This window comes from Heptranchias perlo, chromosome 36, assembly GCF_035084215.1.
Source record: "Heptranchias perlo isolate sHepPer1 chromosome 36, sHepPer1.hap1, whole genome shotgun sequence".
NCBI classification, from domain to species: domain Eukaryota; kingdom Metazoa; phylum Chordata; class Chondrichthyes; order Hexanchiformes; family Hexanchidae; genus Heptranchias; species Heptranchias perlo.
Window position 1 is genome coordinate 6175826 of NC_090360.1, and position 18793 is coordinate 6194618.

General features: G+C 39.6%; 1 protein-coding gene across 7 annotated transcripts in view; it reads right to left on the minus strand.

Moving 5' to 3' along the window:
- Positions 1-18793, minus strand: part of p4ha1b (prolyl 4-hydroxylase, alpha polypeptide I b) — a 76762-nt gene that overhangs the window by 37380 nt on the left and 20589 nt on the right. For all 7 annotated transcript variants that reach the window (XM_067972452.1, XM_067972455.1, XM_067972454.1 and 4 more), the window contains exons 2-6: positions 10751-10868; positions 8791-8887; positions 8416-8567; positions 4487-4624; positions 2179-2418 (exon numbers count right to left, since the gene is read on the minus strand). In XM_067972452.1, the coding sequence (XP_067828553.1) occupies positions 2179-2418; positions 4487-4624; positions 8416-8567; positions 8791-8887; positions 10751-10838 (715 nt within the window). In that variant the 5' untranslated portion in view covers positions 10839-10868. The remainder of the gene's footprint in view (positions 1-2178; positions 2419-4486; positions 4625-8415; positions 8568-8790; positions 8888-10750; positions 10869-18793) is intronic.

Sequence of the window (18793 nt, forward strand, 5' to 3'; positions counted from 1 at the left end):
AAAACTATTCGCCATTTTAAATAGTTATATTTGTTCTGCGCCATCTATTAAAAGGACAAGCAAAGGTCAATTTCAAATATGTGCAGTTTGTGATATCACATTGCTGACTGCTGCTCTTGACTTCTGGGTTTTGCTTGTGTGATATACGTGAACCACGGCAAAAAGCACAGGGTCAGTGGCAGATATACGCAAGTACGTAATATTTGTGTGCACAACTGTGAGGGGAACCTTGGTATTCCTAGTGAAACTCTTTACACAGAAGAGAGGAGCAACAGAACTTTAAAATTTAGATTTATGGGTAAATCCAGTGTTCCTAGAGGGGAGCCATGCTCAAATTGAGTGTGTGTTGGAGAACCTGAGTTACATTGCTGTTGCCTGATCTCCGATTCATGCCCCCTTTGAATGTGGCTTCCATTTAGATTTTGAAATATTTAAGTCAGGACTTTAAGACAAAGATTCAAACATTATAACTTTTGGAGTGTGCGGTTACGTGCATACTTCAAACCCACTCTATCTAAATAATTTAAATCCAGCTATGGTTCTGATTGTGTTGGTCACCATCCAGGACCTTGCCAAAGTAACTATGCTTCACGTGTCAACTTTGATGGAGTGCGTCGGGAGTTATTTGACTGTGGGGAGGGCCCAATTTTGTCCTTACCCAATTGCCTTCACAGACACACATCGAGCAAGGACACTGATCAGGAACATCCCCCCCCACCCCGCCTACCCTTAAACTGAAAAGCCCCTAAATAGAACAAAAATCAACTGATTGTATCAATCAGTTTCTTAATTCTTTTGAGTATTTGCATCTAGCAGCTATTTTTTGCAGCCTTTTGGGTTTTTTTAAAAGCAGCAAATGGCAGACAGTTGATAACAGATCAGAGATCTGTCTTGTTTCAAGTCACCTGAGGGGGCGGTGGATGCAGATTCAATCATGGCCTTCAAAAGGGAACTGGATAAGTACTTGAAAGGAAAAACATTTGAAGGGCTACGGGGATAGGGTGGGGGAGTGGGACTAGCTGGATTGCTCTTGCATAGAGCCGGTGCGGACTCGATGGGCGAATGGCCTCCTTCCGTGCTGTAACCTTTCTATGATTCTATGATAAAAGATTATATTTTTGTAATGTTTCTTTATGGGTGTTTTTATCTGGCCTATGTTGTAATCACTTTAAAATTTAAAAACTGTTGTTGGACACAGCCTGCCTCTATGTAGATAAAATACACATTATCAGTCTCATAGTGACACCTCCTGAAAGGCAGATGAGTCACCTCTGTCCAGGTAGACTGCTCGACAAGTGGTAAATGCAAAATTTACCCAGGTGTTAGAAACAATTAATATGGAGTGCACCCCCACAAGCTGTAAGGCAGACACAGCTAATTGTTTCGGATTGTTGACCCACCAAGGGGTGAGTGTTTGTTCTGGCAGGCATTTCAGCTAGCGTCTGATACTAACATTAACTGACAGCTCTACCATCACCGCCCACCTGACAGAGCTGATTCCTTTTAGCTGTACTACAGTGTAGGCAGAGGCAAACGGAGAACTCCATGAATGTGTCTCTCTCACATAAAAGTGTTCCGTCAAGGACATTCGTTATTTAAAGTATTGCAGAGAATTATAAGGGTTTTCTGGACTTCTGTAACAGATTCTGTAAGCTATGATTTTATGTATTTGCAATTGTTTGACTTTTACTTTAGCTAATTTTATTTCTTAATAAATCTGATGTGTAGTTTTAGCCTGAAATATAAGGTCTATCAGAGTATTATTTACCTGTTAGGTCAAAGAGACCTAAAGTGTAGAGTGATAATCTACATCACTTTTAGTGCATACTTGAATGGCCCAGTATACTAGATTATTTTGGACATAAGGTCACATATCTGATTTAGATAATTACTTATGTTTTAGTCATTATTCTATTTGTTGAGGATATTGAAAAGTACAGATATAAAGTTGCTACTTGTTTCATCAGGTATTTGGCTATTTTATTATTGTAAGATGTTTACTAAATGTGTCAATAGAGCTGTAAACCCTTTCCCCATAAGACGATTTTCTAACATTTTGATTCTTAATCAGGTTTAGCTTCAAACCCTCTTTTGTAACAGGATTGGACACGTTCCTATCCTTACAAACTGTAGTTTTGGAGTTCCCCGCGTAAAAAGCCTTTCACATCACATCCTTACCCAGTTTCAGCAGTCTCTTTGTGAGTTCCAATGCGGTGTCCAGATCACCTTGCTGATACACTGAGTAGCTCAGGTAGTCAAGTACAATGATTTTGTCAATGTTGGATACCTCGCCAGTATCCAGCTGTCTCAGTGCCTGCTCCATCCACAGTTCTGTGTGGTAGTAATCTGTATCCGAGTAGGCTATTTTTCCCAGCTCAAAGCAGTCTTCTGCTGAGAGTGATGTTTTATGCTTCACACCTGAGAGTAAAAAAAACAGAATCATACCTTTGCAGAGCTGGATCAGATAGTGAACAGCATTTGCAATCTGGTTCCCCAAACTCATTTAAAATTCTTATCCTTGCGCTTAAATCTCTCCAGGGTCTCAATCTCATCTCTGTCACCTCCTGCAACCTTAAACTCGTCCCTCCTCAATCTCTCTGCTCCTCTGACGCTGCCTGTTGTATAGACCCCTCCCCTTGCTCCACCACATACGACCAGCCTTCAGCTGCCTCGGTCGCACTCTCGAATCCTCCCTAAATCCCACCACCTCCCTCTCCTCCTTAAAACCCAACTCTTAAACCAAGCTTTTGGTCACCCCTTGTGACCTCTTCTTCTCCGGCTCGCTGCCTGATTTCTTCATACCTTTGTGACACACCGTGGGATGTTTTTCAATGCTAAAGGTGCTGTATAAATGCACGCTTTTGTTTTCTGAGGACATGTTGACCATCATTAAAAACAATACGCTGGCCAGCAATAATACAGAAATACTAGAGACATCTATCACTGATTAGATTGAAGTGTTTCAATGAAGCAGCCCCTTTGGTCCATTTAATTGGATCCTTCAATAAGAGCCACCCTATTCTCTTCCCATTACAGCTTTACCTTCCACCTAAAAGGCAGGCAGGATTTTAGTTTTAACATCTCATCTGTTTAACAATGCAGCACTCCTTCAGTACTTCACTGTACTGCCAGTCTAGAACATGTGCTTTATTCATGTTGTGGGGCTTGAAACCACAACCTTCTGACTCTTCTTTCATTGAAACAGAAGCTTTATTCTTTTAACTTGCATGGTAAAGGAATTAGGATATGGATTTTTTTCCCCCTCATTACAAATAAAGTTGGATTCCCCTTATTACCAGCATTTAAATCAAACTTTTCTACTCACACCTAAAAATGACACAAATACAAAGGATTTTTTGGAAAGAGATATTGAACAGCAAAATTATTGCTTGGCTAGTAACAGGTGAGCATTATGATGACAGCAACAGGCAAATAGTGAAAAGATATTCTCAACATCTATCAGTTTCACAGTAACTGACAATAACGTTTTTTTCTCAAACCTTTTCTCCAGGAGATCAACAAAAGACAATCCTTTAAATCAGACTGTGCTACTAACAGGAAAAATGTACGGAATCTTACAACACCAGGTTATAGTCCAATAATTTTATTTTAAAATAAAACTGTTGGACTATAACCTGGTGTTGTAAGATTCCTTACATTTGTCCACCCCAGTCCATCACCGGCATCTCCACGTCATGACTAACAGGAAAGCAAGTGTCAATAGTTAGCACGAAGACAGGGGAGGCACCCTATGGAAACAATGCGTAAGCAGTCAGAGACTGGTCCTCTAGTTTATCCTCCTTTCCTGGGGCAAATGCCTAGTTTTTTGTTGGGTGGATTTTACCTTCCACACAGAGGATTATGGGCAGTGACCCGTGATCAACACATTTTAAGTGGCCTGGGCGACAATCCACCCTCAACCAAGGCCACTTAAAACAGGCCACGTGTCTGTGGAGCATTGCTGACATGAATGTCTGCCGCATTTCCGTATATAACAAGTTACAGCATTTCAAATAGTGATCCTGTGAAGTACTTTGCGACGTTTCGGCGTGAAAGATGCTAGATAAAAGCAAATTAATTAAGAGTATAATGAGTCTTTTGTTCAATTCAGATTAAAATACTCAGTAATAGGTATGTGGTCACAAAAATATATACCTTAAAGTAACATTTTTACTGTAGTTACATATATGTGTAGTTTTGTATATGTATTAATTTGGCAGTATTTTAGTCTGATGGGCTGGTAACCTAATTTAGCCACTTCCCACCTACCCCCACCAGAAGGTAAAGCTGCTTTTATATTAGGTTTACTGGCATGCTACTGCTGCCAACTCACAACTAACAAATATTCAGACAACACAAATGTTCCCTGCCACAAGTCTTAGTAAATCCAGCAAAGTTACTTTGATCTTGCTGCCATCTGCACAAGACCTGTTGGGGTCATGACCCAGTAGCAGTAGCACACCATACAATCTACTTTGCTGCATACCTGGCAAGTTGCCCTGAGAGATGGTATCTGCGTCTAGATTGTATGTATCCTGGAGACGTATCAGAGCCTTGGCAGCTCCAGTCTGGTCTTCATCGGTGGGAAAGTGCTGCCTCTGAATGGTGAGGTTAGAAATAAATCCTGTAGAGATATCGGTAACAATGCATCAAAACTCAAAATTAAAGATCACATTCAAACCTTTCACAAGGCCAAGTGCCTGCAGCATGATACTCTGTTCTGGGTCAGTAGAGGAATGCAGGTTTGGTGCTCCAAACAGGCAGGGAAGTAACTGAAATGGCAGGTTAGCATTTTCGCATTCCTATTTCTTTCTGTTTTAATTTGTAATGGCTACTTTTCTTCCCGTGGGCAGAAGACCTCTTCTTAGACCTCTGTTGAAGCCTAGGCTACATGCAGAACAAGTGTAGATTCACTCATTCTCTGTTTTACTCTCCCTCCCTTTCCCCACTCTACGGAAGAATTTCACCTTCGCTCAACTCCTCAGATAATCTGAGTCAGGTTAGTGAATCCCCATGGTGCTTTAGATCATCAGTGCTTGTATTATACATTGTCCTTCTAGTCTCAACTGTGCCTCCCATACTTGGGCAATTCTTCCTGGTGAGGAGGCCTGGGAAACCTCCACAAGTATTGTCAATAACCCCCCTGGTTCAACGTCTATAAAAGGTGCTGCTGCACGAGAATTAATTTTCTCTTTCTACTTTTGGCCCAAAACCAGACAAGTCTCAAGCGATCAGCAACTTACTGTCAGCAGAGGACTGCAAACATCTTAACAAACTGCTACATAGTAAATGAGAACGGGATCCTGGTTAACCCCCTCATGCTTGAATCATAGTTTTCAAACTAGGGTCTGAGAGATCATCTAATTTCCGGCTATCGGGGCCTGAGCATATCATGAACAGTGAGCACTTGGTCTCAAGAATTCAACATTTTATATTTTTTTGTTTATCTACTTACTAGCATGTTGACTGTGTTGCTGTATATCAATAAAGGTTAATAAAAAGGATTCCTGCAATGGTACCAGAATTTCCTTTGGGTGGCTGTCTTTTGGAAGTTGGTACAGGTGTGCATGGAAGTGTGTCAATATTTACAGGGGGCCCCCTATACAGAACAGTTTGAAAGTCACATTTGCTATACTCTACTTGCTGTCTTGTTCAACAGGACACAGAATGCAGGAAGTCAGTGTAGGGAGTGGGGGGGGGGGGGGAAATCACTAGAGTGAACCTACACATTACTATTCCATTGGATTTAGTACGTTGGATTACCAATGCCTTGTGTTAATTTCAGGTCAAATTGTCCACAACTTGTACTATATACTGCTCCTTCACCACCTCCTTTTAGCAACATTAGGGTTTTTTTTGGTTCCTTAGTAGTTCCATTCATTAAAAAAAAATTAAACCCTCTCTGGTAATGGTGGGGCTTTCATCCAACTTATCTGGTTGGCTGGATTGCTCATGATCTTGGTCACTAGTCAGCTAATGTCATCTATGCCCATTAAGGAAGCAAACGTCATGTCTTGCATATCAGAGAGTCGGAACCCTTGACATAAACCTGAGTTGAACGTGCATCAGGAACAGGCATGTTCATCTTAAGCCAACCATGCCTGCATTAACAGAAGCTAGTAAGCTTTTGACAAGGCAAGTTTGGAATACCATCTCATCTTTGCTCAGCAGCCAAGGCCGCTCAGTGCCTGCCAACCTCAATCTCAATCACATCTATTTTAATAGCATGCCCATGAAAATATTCCATCACTTTCATTCTTCTAAAATAAAAAAAACACGACTGCTCAGACATTTTCGATTGATTACGATATCAGAGTGAGATTATCAAACATTAATCATTTTTGTTAAGTCTTGTATTTCTTCATGCCAAGCTCTCATTCAATTTACAACATGGATCAGTCCACTGCCCTTTGCTGCATAACCTCTTCATCTGCCAAATGAAGTTTATTGAAAAGTTTACTGCAGTAAAACTGTTGGCCACTGCACAGTTGAGTTTAGAGTGCCCCTTTCACATTTAGAGACTCCTAGTTTTTTAGTGCAACTATTTCAATATGAAACCCAGCTGTTTTAACTGGAATTTATTTATTGAATGAAGTGCAGATGTGAACTTGATGAGTAGAGCCAGTAACACGTCAGACACAAAACAAAATCAGGGTGTTGGTTCCTTAAAGGTAAAAAATGTTATGAGTTTCTAGAATGAATTCCCTTATAGAGTCCAGACAAAGGCCTGATTCAGTCCTTAATGATAATCCTTCATCCATGTTGAAGGGAGAACTGAAAAGCAATATTGGACTTATTCCAGTCAGGAAACACTGGTGGAAAACTCGACCCATTTACCAAAAACAACCTTTCATAGCTGCTTCCTTTTACTATGACGCACGTATTCCAAAGCTAATCATAAACTAAGAATTAAAAATAAGAATAGTCTGGCTACTATATATATATATTATATATATATATATATATTATATAATATATATATATATATATATATATATATATATAGAGTGAGTGGAGGGCAGAGTTGTGGGATATTGGGCAAGAGTACTCATCAGGGCACTACTGCACTCTTTTTTAAAAAAAGCCAAAAGCATCACTGGTGGCAAGTCAGCTATCCTGATCTCTTGGCTACAGGAGCTGTGGGTGCTGGCAAGCAAAATGAAGTTCCATTGCATCAACAGAACATGCCAATACATTTGAAACAACTAGTTACTTGTTTTTAATTAAATAAAGTTCTTTGGATCAAACACAAAAGACAAGCTTCCTACAGTAAACGGTTCTGGATGCAGCAGTGCTAAAGTCACACTATGAAGCTGTAGGACGTAAATGCCTGTGATTTTGCATATGGTGGGTTACTGATTTCAGCTGTAGCATCTTTGAGGAGATGCCAAATGTGGGACAGACTGATTTCCACAGGGAGAAAAATAACAAAAAGGCACATATAGTGTAAAAGTCTCCCCCAGGCTACTCTCCCAGCTGTTTTCAGAGCAATACTGGTAAACTCTAGCAAAGAGGAGAAAATACCTAAATAAAAGTAAACATTTTACCCTAAAGCAAAAACAGAAGTAAACTTTTTGCCTTTGGTCATATTTGTAATTCTCAGACCTGCGATTTACCACTAGAGGCATCAAATGTAGTTAACATAGGAGCAGGAGTAGGCCATTCAGCCCCTCAAGCCTGTTCCGCCATTCAATTAGAGCGTAGGGCGTGGCTGATCTGTATCTGAACTCCATTTACCCGCTGTGGTTCAGTAACCCTTAGTAGCCTTGCCTAACAAAAATCTATGAATCTCAGTTTTGAAATTTTCAATTGACCCCCAGCCTAACAGCGTTTTTTTTTGGGGGGGGGGGGGTGAAAAGAGCTCCAGTTTTCCACCACCCTTTGTGTGAAGAAGTGCTTTCTGACATCACCCCTGAATGGCTTAGCTCTAATTTTCAGGTTATGCCCCCTTGTTCTGGACTCCCCCCCCGGAGGGAATTGTTTCTGTATCTACCCTATCAAATCCCTTAATCATCTTAAACACCTCAATTAGATCACCCCTTAATCTTCTATATTCAAGGGAATACAAACCTAATCTGTGTAACCTGTCCTTATAATTTAACCCTTTTAGCCCTGAGTATCATTCTGAATTGCAGATTTGTAAGATACACACAAGTGCTTGAAAAACAATTGATTTCACACTTGGGCTTTTTGCCAATGGGGCATTTTTTGCCTCTTGCACACAGGTGGTCTAAGGAAGAAAGGGTTCAGACAAACGTCCTAACAGGTGACAGTGTTTGTGAAGATGTTCACAGGTTGGATTGCCTTGCCCTGCCCTGCCAGATGATATGGACACCGAGAATGATGGGTTGGTGAAGAAAAAAAAAGTCATGAATCGTGGGGCAAAGAAAGGGAAAAAGTTGATTAACAACTGACCATCTGACATGTCCTTGAGCACCAAATTCTCCAGCTCCAACCACTCTGTGTTCAGTCGTTTCATCAATTTAAAGGCATTCACCGGGTGCCCTAGGAACCCTTCTGGATCTTTGGTAGCTGTCTCAGTAAGTAGGTCCAGCTTCTCTGCCCACCTAGAATGAGTGAGAAGAAATTATTGCTAGGAACTAATTAAACCTTTACTGATATTATTATACATTAACATATGCCCCAATGGCTTGGTGTGCAAATGCATGTGGGTATATTAGCCATACAGAGGGAGGAAAAAAACCAAGAGAGGAAAAGAAAGCATTAAGAGAGTGGGAGCTAAATGTTGTTAAACAAAAGCTACTTCAAAATTCCACGAAACTTTGATACCGTTTGATTTCAGCCAGTTTGGTCTCTTCAGCTTTGATGTAATCTTTCAGCGAGGTCACCAGATCTTTCTCGGTGTATAGCAGATCCGTCATGTGGCCTGTCCAAGGAAAGCAAAACAGATTTATGCAAGGTGTTTTACTAAAAAGAGGAATTTCATTATCAAAAACAAGTTCACAAGTTTTTTTTTAAATTGAAAAATATGCTTTGATTCTGTTTTTAAAAAAAGTTTTACTCTTTAATATTCATATGTAAAAACTACAGAAAATCATTTTGGAAAGGATATACATTTAAAAAACATATGAATGCGTGCATTTTGAAAGCTGGAAAAGGACATTCTATATTCGGAGACAAAGGGGAGCTAAAGGGACTGACTGGCTATATACCCAACCCACCCCCTGCCAAAGCATTGCTGTGCCCCTTTATAATCAGTAGGTTTCAAAGTTTTTTTTCCCTTCGATTTCCATAAGTTGCAATTGTTTCCCCACCCCCACACACAAAAAACTAAATTAATGTTACTTTCTCATTTGGAGTAATCATATGGAATATTGTCACAGTGTGACTGCCTGCCACCATGCAATGCTTTGGAATTTTGGGATGTCTCTGTTTTGAGGCTGTTAGAAATGCTGCATTCATAGGCACATATAAATTGCTAGAGGAAAAAAAGACCAAGGTCTATCTAGTTTGCCTTCTACCATCCTGGTAGTCGCATGATACAATGGTAATAGAGTTGCTGACTAATTGTAGCAATCGATCTTGATCAATTAGTGTACAACAGATCCAGAAATTACATGAGGAAAACCCCAGTGGTGGAGAGCTTTGTGAACCATAAGTCTAAAGTCACCTTTTCCCTCCCAAACATGCTGGGCTTGGAAGTACATCATTGTTGCATTTATATTTTCTACAAAAAATATTTTAAAAATTCACTGCAAAAGTTACACCCAACGCTGCCTGGAAAGTAACAATTAGCCACTAATCAACATTTTTTGTACAATAGAGATGGACTAAAGGTCGGGCGGTTATCTTAGTTTGATCCACTTTGCTCTGTGATTAATTTTTGGAATTTGGCAACTCTGTAACCAATGGCCGTTAAATTTTAGGCATAACTTTTGCTTGGGAGTGGAGGAACAGGACAATGATGGCATCACGAGCATGGCAGTGCCCCACAAGGAGAGGATGCAGCAGGGTTGTTGCTATCACACTTCAGGACAATTTCAACTCCTTGAAACTTGCACCATCCCAAGACAAGCGATCACAGATGTGCAACCCATTCCTAGGCTGCTGCCAATATCACTTTGTAGCCAACCACAAGATTGGTCCAGAGTGATCCCTTCCCATTTGGCACATCAACCTAGAGGGCATAGGAGGTGACAGAACTACAAATATTTTTACAACAATGATTTTTATTTTGTCTTTTACTAATGTTACATTACCTGGATAGAGAAGTGCTTTAAATTTAATGGTCTAGCTTCCTTCAAATAACACAGATTATTATTTTACTTTAGAAGTTCACCTAGGACAGTTTCTTCTTGTCCTGATTGTGCATAGCTTACATAAGAACATAAGAAATAGGAGCAGGAGTTGACCGTACGGCCCCTCGAGCCTGCTCCGCCATTCAATAAGATCACAGCTGATCTTCGACCTCAACTCCACTTTCCCGCCCAATCCCCATTGCACTTGATTCCCTTAGTGTCCAAAAATCTATCGATCTACGTCTTGAATATACATAAAAAGCAACTCCGCTGGTTAGAGCAAATGCACTGGGACAGTTACATTAAAATAGATTCTTTCAGGTCTCTCATATAACTAAACAGAAATAAAGGTTAACAAGTGTGCACTCTAATGTTAGATCCCCCGCCCTACGCTATTATCCATGGCTCATGCATTATTAGTCAGGCGTAACATTTGGGTTAAACTTTTAAAACAACTGCTACTTTAACCAAAAAGAAAAGCTTGTGCTTACCGATAGATGTGAAGAAATCGGTATGGGCCTGTGTGAGGGACATCAGGACTCCTAGCCCTAAAATGCACCAAATCTTTATACCCGCCATGGCTTTGTAACTGGGCACTGTACTGGTACTCTACAATGGATAAAATAAACAGAAAATGGGAGATTTAAGAGCATAATCATTTCAGAGGAGTTGAACAAATCAGGACAATAGTTAGTATGAGTGAGCTGTAAGGCAATGAAGTGGTATGAATGTTATTCTTGTGCACAATACATTGAAAGTTTATAAAATGAAAGCATATCTCTTCACACTGTCAATGGTACCATGATCAAGATCATCAGTGAAATTATATTTTTAACACAAGTGTCGGTCATGACTGGTAGAATAATTACACAAGTATTTCTCAAAATGAGATAGGATACTGGTTTGGTTCAGTTGGTAACACTCTTGCTTTGGAGCCAGCTTTAGCTCAACAGTTCAGTTGGCACTGCTTTAAAGTGGACTTATACTTCCCTGCTTAACAGGCAAAGGTTAATAGTACTACAATATAAAGCCAAATCAATAGCAGGCTAGCACTAGTAGACTTCAGGACAACTAAACAGAGGCCCTGTCAGCTTATATAAGTAAACATTAAAGATCCCATATCACTATTTGAAGAGGAGCAGGGAGTTCTTCTGGTTTTCTGACCAACATTCCTCTGAATCACCACCAAAAACTGGTTAACCCGGTTATTCATCTCATTGTTGTTTCTGGGATCTTGCTGTGTTCAAAATAGTTGCCACGTTTTCTTGCAAACTTTAAACTTTACATTTTTCTTCATATAAAATATTTTAAAAACTTACGGTCAAGCTACCAGACTATCTATAATCTAAATGTAGGCATATTTAATAGCTCCTTTAAACCTATGCCATACTCCCGTAAAGCTATAAAGGTTATAATTATCCCTTAAATTGCTCGTTGCTAGTACAAGCAGCTTTCACCATGTTTTGCCTATAATCCTCAATCTAAAATAACTCAGAAGGGATAATAGACCATAAATCTCTCTTCCCACTTCCACAAATGTAGCAATTACTGTGCTTAATATAGAAATGTTTAACCTCCTTATATTTAAAAGTTTCAAATCAAATTTTAAACCTAATTTACTAGTAGTCTTGCACTATGTAAACTGACTTATTTCCCAGTAAAAAGTTACTGATCACTGCTTAATCAATTTTCAGGAATTGCAATCTAAATAGAGGTCAATTAGAGGCTAATTGCTGTTACTCCAGGAAGTTTATCTTTAGATTGGCAGCTACTTGTAAATATCTGGCTCCTCTCCTGGGGAGACAAGGGGGCAGCAGAAAATGACTGGCTTTCTTACCGCTCCTGTGAAGCATCTTGGGACGTTTTACTACGTTAAAGGCGTTATATAAATGTAAGTTGTTGTTTTTATATATTTTTAAAATTAAATTTCAATTGTGCCTTTTTGCTGTTCTATAAATATATTTCAGCCAAATCAAGTGCAAGTGTGACAGAAGTACTCAACACTAGACTTTTATTATCGATAGTAATTTAAAATGCAGGGTCCTTGCAGGAGACGCGTTATGTGCTATTCCCATAACTGAATGCAGCTCATTTTTCTATAAACTAACATGACATCTAAAATTGATCATTCCTTTGTGCGAATGATGTCATGCAACTAGAGCATGTAATGCTCACAACTGTTTTCATCCACACTCTCACACAGCTGTTATTTGTACAGACTGAGCAAAACTACCACCTAAAATTGTATTAGTATGCATCAATAATAATTATTAATACCAAAGAATGATTTTAAGGTTATATAACCCAATCTCTAGCACTGAACTTTCGCCCACAAAACCATTTGAACCCCTCCATAAGATTAATGCATTCAAATCACACCCAGGTATCCATTATTCTGCATGGAATTTTTAAATTGACTCCCATCCACTCAAACAAGGAAGGGATCCACAGGGCAGCTTAACAGAGAACGTTGTAGATCACATTTACAGCATTTCTTACATAACAATATTACACTTCAAAAATAATTCATTAACTGTGAAGTGCTATACAGTGTTCTGAGGATGTTATGAGGCGCTTTATAAATGCAAGCTCTTTCTTCCATGGGAAGAATCAATAACACATGGGCAAGAAAAAGGTACTTGCATTTATATAGCACTTTTCCCGACTTCCAGACAGCCCAAAGTGCTTTACAGTCAACGAGTGCTTCTTTTTAAGTGTAGTCACTGTTGTAATGTAGGAAACGCAAAACTCATCTGTTGTATTAAATGAACAGAAAATAATGTGTTATGTTTATTAATAGAATAAGATTGTTTAGCTGGTCCCCAATGTTTCTGAAACCCGCATTAAGAAATGGTATTAAACTAGAGGTAGAAACCTCCAACAGAGCTCGTAAAATAAACTAACTTTTGTTTTCCATTAAAAAAGTGAAAATTTGCGAAGCACTACAAGTATCACTGCCAAGAACTGATATTTTATGAGTGTTGGGTTAACGGATAAGCTACAACTGAAATTAGAAGTTATATTATGTAATACGACTGGCTCAGTGTCACAGACACGTAATTGATAGCATTGATCATTAGCCTAGACAATGACCTGAGTCGAAAACTAAATAGAGAAGATCCGCAGTATTTTGCTTTTGAGAGAAGATGGAGATTATTTGTTATTAAGGGTGCAATTATACTGCCACTTTGACTATGATACAAATAGTTTTGCATCAGTGCAAAAGTAGCAGATACATCAGATACTATGCCTTTAGCATTATCATTACCAACACCCCACCTCATCCACTTGGACTTTTCAACCTTGAAAGGAAGCAGCTGTGAGGAAATTTCAGGGGTGTACAAGGCAGTAAATTATGTAGAAAATGTAAATCCACAAGATCTTCTCACACTCACACATACACAGAGTCAATATGTAGAATGAACTTCTGGGTAGGATAGTACAGGCAAAAAAAAACTGGAATTGTTTTAAGAAACAGTTGGATACGGTGAAGGGGGGGGGGGGGGGGGGAGGGTAGAATAAGTAATGCCACAGGAACTTTAAAGTTTACTTGAATCACCAAAGCAGGTGATGGGACCTTGGTTCAACATCTCAGCTGAAGGTTATTCTTTGATAGACGAACTAGGATGGGTCAAATGGCCTTTTTTGCCCGTTTCCATCATGATCTCCACCCATTTTTCACTGAAAGCAGCAATTCACGACAGTTGTCTGCCAGGCCACACATGAAGTTTACTTGTATGGGATGTGCTGATGCAGAAAGATCTTAACTGAACTGTGACAGTCCATCTCAAATAGTAAGCTTACCGTGAATGTTCAAAACAAACAAAGTTCAACCCATGTTGCTCTCTTCCATGTGTTCTCACTACACCTGCGTGTTACTCCTTCTTCCCTTCACCACCCCCCCCTCAAAATTACTAGGAGTTCCACTCAACATTTCTTCCATTCTTTATTTTACAATATTCAACAACGGAAATGTATATATAAAAATTTGCATTTACCCAGCACTTTACTGCATCTCTTAGTAATGTCTCAAGAACATCCACATACACTTAGTTACTTTTGTAGTTAATGCTCCTATGTAGGAAACCCAGCTGCTGGTTTTAGCACAGCAAGATCCCACAAGCAGCAATGAGAATTAATGGCCAGTTAATCTGCTTTTAGTGATGTTGGTTGAGTAAGGAATTTTGGCCAGACATCAGAACTCTAACTCTTTGATGACCTCCTGATCCACTGGCAATCAGGGTCTCAATTAACAGTTGCATCAGAACTAGGGGGCATAATCTTAGAATAAGGGGCTGCTCTTTCAAAACTGAGATGAGGAGAAATTTCTTCACTCAGAGGGCAGTAGGTCTGTGGAATTTGCTGCCCCAGGAAGCTGTGGAAGCTACATCATTAAATAAATTCAAAGCAGAAATAGACAGTTTCCTAGAAGTAAAGGGAATTAGGGGTTACGGGGAGCGGGCAGAAAATTGGACATGAATTTAGATTTGAGGTTAGGATCAGATCAGCCATGATCTTATTGAATGGCGGAGCAGGCTCGAGGGGCCGATTGGCCTACTCCTGCTCCTATTTCTTATGTTCTTATGTTTTTATGCATCCAAAACTGCAGCAACCCCTCAGTGCAGCACTGGAGTGTTCATTTAGATGTGTTCAGGTCTCAAAGTGGCACTTGATCCTTCAAAAGTAATTCATTATACGAAGTGAGTATTGACACCATTATGTCATCTCCATTCTGGCCGGGAATAGTGGTGTCACTATATGCAGTCCATTTATATAGCAAGTCAAAGTGCTTTACATATAATGAAGGCTGAATATAGTGGCACCACTACTCCCAGCCAGAATGGAGATGATTGGGTAATTCCCCCTCAATCACACCCAGAGACCGCACTGCTGTAAGTGACTAGGATTGATTTTACGCACGTAACTATCCTCCACTCACTGCATTTTGCTGGAGATATAATCCTGCTTTTATCAGCAGACTCGGTTTAAATTTGCTGTAGTGCGTAGAGACTGTTTAAATGGACTCCATTTGCTGAGTAAATAGACTCTGTTTGCTGTAAGTCCTGCCCTGCCTCCAACTCATTTGCTCACACAGTGGTGTCAATACTCACTCTGATATAAATGCAACAATACCTTTCATATTCTGAGTGTATTGGTACCAACACGCTACAAAAATACCCAAATACGCCAATATGCTTTATGTGCAAAACTCTTTCATACATCAACTCAACCCACTAGTACGGCACCCTAGTATTACGAATCTCAAAATGTTCTTGCCAGATGCATTTCAAGTTTGGAACAGCAAAAAAAAAAATCGGTAATTGTACTGCTCCATGTTTTTCAGAGTTCAAATGGATACACAAGAACAGGAGTAGGCCATTCAGCCCCTTGAGCCTGTTCCGCCATTCAATTAGAACATGGCTGATCTGTATCTTAACTCCATCTATCGCCTTTGGTTCTGTAACCCTTAATACCCTTAACCTAACAAAAATCTTTCAATCTCAGTTTTGAAATTTTCAATTGTCTCCCAGCCTAAATAGCTTTTTGGGGGAAAAGAGTGTTCCAGATTTCCACTGCCCTTTGTGTGAAGAAGTACCTCCTGACATCACCCCTGAATGGCCTTGCTCTAATTTTAAGGTTCTGCCCCCTTGTTCTGGACTCCCTGGGTACTGCAAGAAGTTCACACACCCACCGTTACAATTTTCTGAAATCCTAGTGACGATAATGTAATTCTACCAAAATTAAACTTCTCTTAAGTTGATATTTTCTGAGCAAGATGAGAATATTGATGTACAGGGTGCACTCCATACTGCGTACAGCGCACAAGTCTACAAGGGACTTTGGTCAACATTAATGTGTTTGTATGACGTTCCTGTCTATTGTTTTAATACAGGAGTTAACCCATTCATTTTAAATCATCCACTAATATTGCCAACAGTAATTTATAGGCTATTATTCTTTTGGAGTCTGGAATGTTTTGAGTTATATCAGCAATTACATGGGCCCATTAAGTCACTCAGAAGAGTGTTAGTAAAGCAATGATAGATTTCAGCACCAAGAGGAGCAATTGCAGTGTTTCTCAGTCTCAGTTAACAACCTGCACTTATAGAGCACCTTTACTGTTGGAACTGTCCCAAGCCACTTTCCAAGAGGGAGAAAGCAAACACCAAGTAGGAGTGAGGGGAGGTTGTTGGGGTGGGGGGGAAAAGAGGGAAGAGCCATTTGAAAATGGTAAGAAAATGTAGCAAGCCGTATATGTTTGGAGGGAAAACTGCAGAGTGCAAGGGCATGATGGCAAGGGAGTCTATTGCCAATGTGGAGGAGAAAATGCACAAAAGACCAAAAATGGAAGAGCAGAGGGTGGGACGTAGGGGGCTGAAGGAGGTTTCTGAGGTAGGCTGCAGCAAGTCATGCAGGCATAATAGTTATCGAAGTGATAAAAGTAGTGATATATGGGAAGCAAACAAATCGTTAACATTTGTTTACTTCACAATCTAAATTTTGGTGAACAGTGCAATGCCTGCCAATACAAACTGGCACTAGTGAACACTTCTCACTCAGGGCTGTAAACACAGAAGTAAATATGAATTAACAGAAAATGCTGGAGAAGCATCTGTGGAGAAAGAAGCAGAGTTAACGTTTCAGGTCGAAGACCTTTCGTCAGAAACGTTAACTCTGCTTCTTTCTCCACAGATGCTGCCTCACTTGCTGAGCTTCTCCAGCATTTTCTGTTTTTATTTCAGATTTCCAGCATCTGCAGTATTTTGCTTTTGATAGAAGTAAACATATCTGCTTAGTTACACTCTGTTGGCCCAGGAGATTTTCATATACTTCACCCTTATTTAGATCAAGATTTTTTTACAAGCAAAGCATTTTGTTGTAACACTAATTGCTCTCTTTTTGATATTACACTAATACAAAGCCGTGATATCAAAGAGTTGTATAATCTCAGTGGAGTGTATATAACGAATTCTGTGTAACCAAACCTGCACTATTGAAATTAAATCAAACAGCAATGGTCTACATACCGTTAAGTTGAAATAAATGCACCAATATTTTTCTTCTCTCCCTCAAATCATTCACGGACTACAAATTAAATTAAATTCTAAATAACTAAGCTCCTATTTCATGTAATAGTGCAGCAGTGACACATTCTCATAATTAGTACTCCTTACTTCTGCACATACTGAATAGAGCTTCACTGTGCAACAGAAGAGAATTATTAATATAGAAAATATGCCACTAATCCCTTGGGTTCCCTGCAGTGTGAGGCCAGCCCCTCATTTTATACTATTCAATGCTCATTTGTTCAGTCTTGAGTTCATGACTAACACGTGAGAACGGAGATGTGACTAACTATGAAAATATTTGTGTTCCTTTTCTGCCAAACTGCATGCTTGGGGGGGGAGGGGGGGGTTCACGTATGCAGTTTTGTTAAAGCGGAATTTCACGTGCAATTTCCCCCCCTCCCCACATCAATTTAAACAAATTTCTTGAAAAATTCAAACATTATCCGCACAGAATAGCAGTGTTTGATTAGCTGTAATATCTCAACTGGTGCTGGGTACTATATGATGTTTCTGTAATGAAGCACCCAGAGCTTCAATGCTGTCAAAAGCCAAGAGACCAATGCTTCTTTTACAAGAAAATTGGATAATTATTTGAAGCAGAGGAAGACAGAAGGCTACAGAGAAAGAGCAGGGCAGTGGGATTAGTTTTGGAATGCTCTTGCGTAGAGGCGACACAGACACAATGGGCCAAATGGTCTCCATCTGTGCTGTAAACTTCTATGGTTCTATGACTCTCCCCTAGTTCAATGTTACAGAAGTTTCTTTAGTGCTCAGCGCACTGGCCCAACCAAGAGTTCATATTTGCCAACCTTGATAAAGATTCCATAGACAAATCCCAAAGAGCTGGGATTATTTCTGGTACCCATAGAGGAAACATTCCCATTACCCAATTCTCCCTAGGAAATGTGATATGAAATTTCATGGGGTGACCATATGGTACAAGTATTTTCACAATAAAATTAAACTGACATTTAAATGAATGCATGGAGAATTCAAAAAGTTTTGGCGTTCATTTTACATGATCATCTTGGTATGAAAGCCACAGCCAGTGGATTGAAGCTTAATAAACTGGCAAGAACATTCAAGAGGAAATTATTTGGATTCAATCTGGCAAAAAATTGGTAATGTAAAATGGGAATACTACCACACAGGAAACAGAGCTTGAATTCTATTTCAACAGGAAATGTAAAGGATCTTAGCAACAGCCTTTGGGAGCCACATATTCATTGTGCAGTTCAAGGCACTTCAAAATTACCTCTTTAATGAGCGAGCTAGAAGCAATGTACGTTATATTAGAATGCATGATATCAGTGTTAGTCGAGAGGGTATTTTATATTGTTTTTCCATTATAGAGGTCAGGGTGCCTTCAACACCCAATGTACATCATTCCTCTAGGACTGACAGTAAGCTCTTACCCACCAGCAATAACGAGTTCAAACTAAAGTTCACCTACTGACAAACAAG